A 1,463-nucleotide genomic window follows, 5' to 3' on the forward strand; every position below is an offset into this window, starting at 1 on the left:
TCCTGTCCTCCTCTCTCCGACCCCTGTCTTAGTCCCTCTTGCTCCTCTCTCCGTCCTGTCTCCTTCTCTCTGTCCCCACTCTTAGTCCCTCTCACTTCTCTCTCCGTCCTGCCCCCCTTCTCCGTCCCCCTCTCTCCGTCCCCTCTCTTAGTTCCTCTCGCTCCTCTCTCCGTCCTGTCTCCTTCTCTCCGTCCCCTCTCTTGTCCCTCTCGCTCCTCTCTCCGTCCCGTCCCCCTCTCTCTGACCCCTATCCATCCACCCCTTATTCTGCCGAGTTGCCTGGCTCACTCCACACCCAGACCCTGTCCCATTCTTTATGACTGTCTTCTGTCTGTCTTTCACACTACCTCCCGTCAGGCCTGCGCCCGTGTGTTATTTCTGTGATCTTGAGGTGAGAGTTATTTTGTGTGGTGGGAGGTGAGCAGTGAGGCTGACAGAAAGCTCCAGCAGTCTGAGTGGAACGGTGTACTGCTCTGACTGTGCCTTGTGTTCCACCGTAGGTTTGCAGATTGTGCTGAAATCCATCATCAAGGCGATGGTGCCCCTGCTGCAGATTGGCTTGCTGCTCTTCTTCGCTATCCTCATGTTTGCCATCATCGGCCTGGAATTCTATTACGGCAAGCTACATCTCACCTGCTACACCAATAACAGTGGTGAGTGTCCGGGGAAAACACTGGACCAGCAGCATAAACGCAGTGGCGACAAGAGCAGGTCAGAAGCTGGGAATACTGCGGCCAGTAACTCACCTCCTGACTCCCCCAAAGCCTGTACCACCATCTATAAGACACAAGTCAGGAGCGTGATGGAATACTCCCCACTTGCCTGGATGGGTGCAGCCCCAACAACACTCAAGAAGCTTAACACCATCCAGGACAAAGCAGCCCATTTGATTGGCACCACATCCACAAGCATTCACGCCCTCCACCACCAACGCTCAGTAGCAGCAGTGTGCACGATCTACAAGATGCCCTGCAGAAATTCACAAAAGATCCTCAGACGGCACCAACCAAACCCACAACCACTTCCTCTAGAAGGAAACACATGGAAAAACCACCCAAATTCCCCTCCAGGCCACTCACCATCCTGCCTTGGAAATATATCGCCGTTCCTTCACTGTCGCTGGATCAAAACCCTAGAATTCCCTCCCTAAGGGCATTGTGGCTCAACCTAAAGCACATGGACTGCAGTTCAAGAAGGCAGCTGGCCAACACCTTCTCAAGGTGGGGGGAGGGTAACTAGGGATGGGCAGTAAATGTTGGTCTAGCCAGCGGCACCCACATCTCATGAAAGAATTTTTACAAACTTTGCATCTTCCAAAATCCCCTCGAGCAAACGCCTGCCCATTCAGAAGAAAATAAAGTTTTCAAAGGGAATCTCTAAGTGGATTCACTGGTTCAGACCTCTGGCAGTTTGAGCAAATAATGTGTGCAGGCCCTGTCTGCCCCCCACAATGCCCCCGCCCC

General features: G+C 53.2%; 1 protein-coding gene across 1 annotated transcript in view; it reads left to right on the forward strand.

Annotated features, from left to right (window-relative positions):
• The window catches only part of LOC125484259 (probable voltage-dependent R-type calcium channel subunit alpha-1E), a 201,933-nt gene that overhangs the window by 198,482 nt on the left and 1,988 nt on the right, over positions 1-1,463 (forward strand). Inside the window, exon 7 of the mRNA XM_048602251.1 lies at positions 501-653. Coding sequence (XP_048458208.1) covers positions 501-653 — 153 coding nt within the window. The remainder of the gene's footprint in view (positions 1-500; positions 654-1,463) is intronic.

Source organism: Rhincodon typus, chromosome 10 (assembly GCF_021869965.1).
Source record: "Rhincodon typus isolate 14 chromosome 10, sRhiTyp1.1, whole genome shotgun sequence".
NCBI lineage: Eukaryota > Metazoa > Chordata > Chondrichthyes > Orectolobiformes > Rhincodontidae > Rhincodon > Rhincodon typus.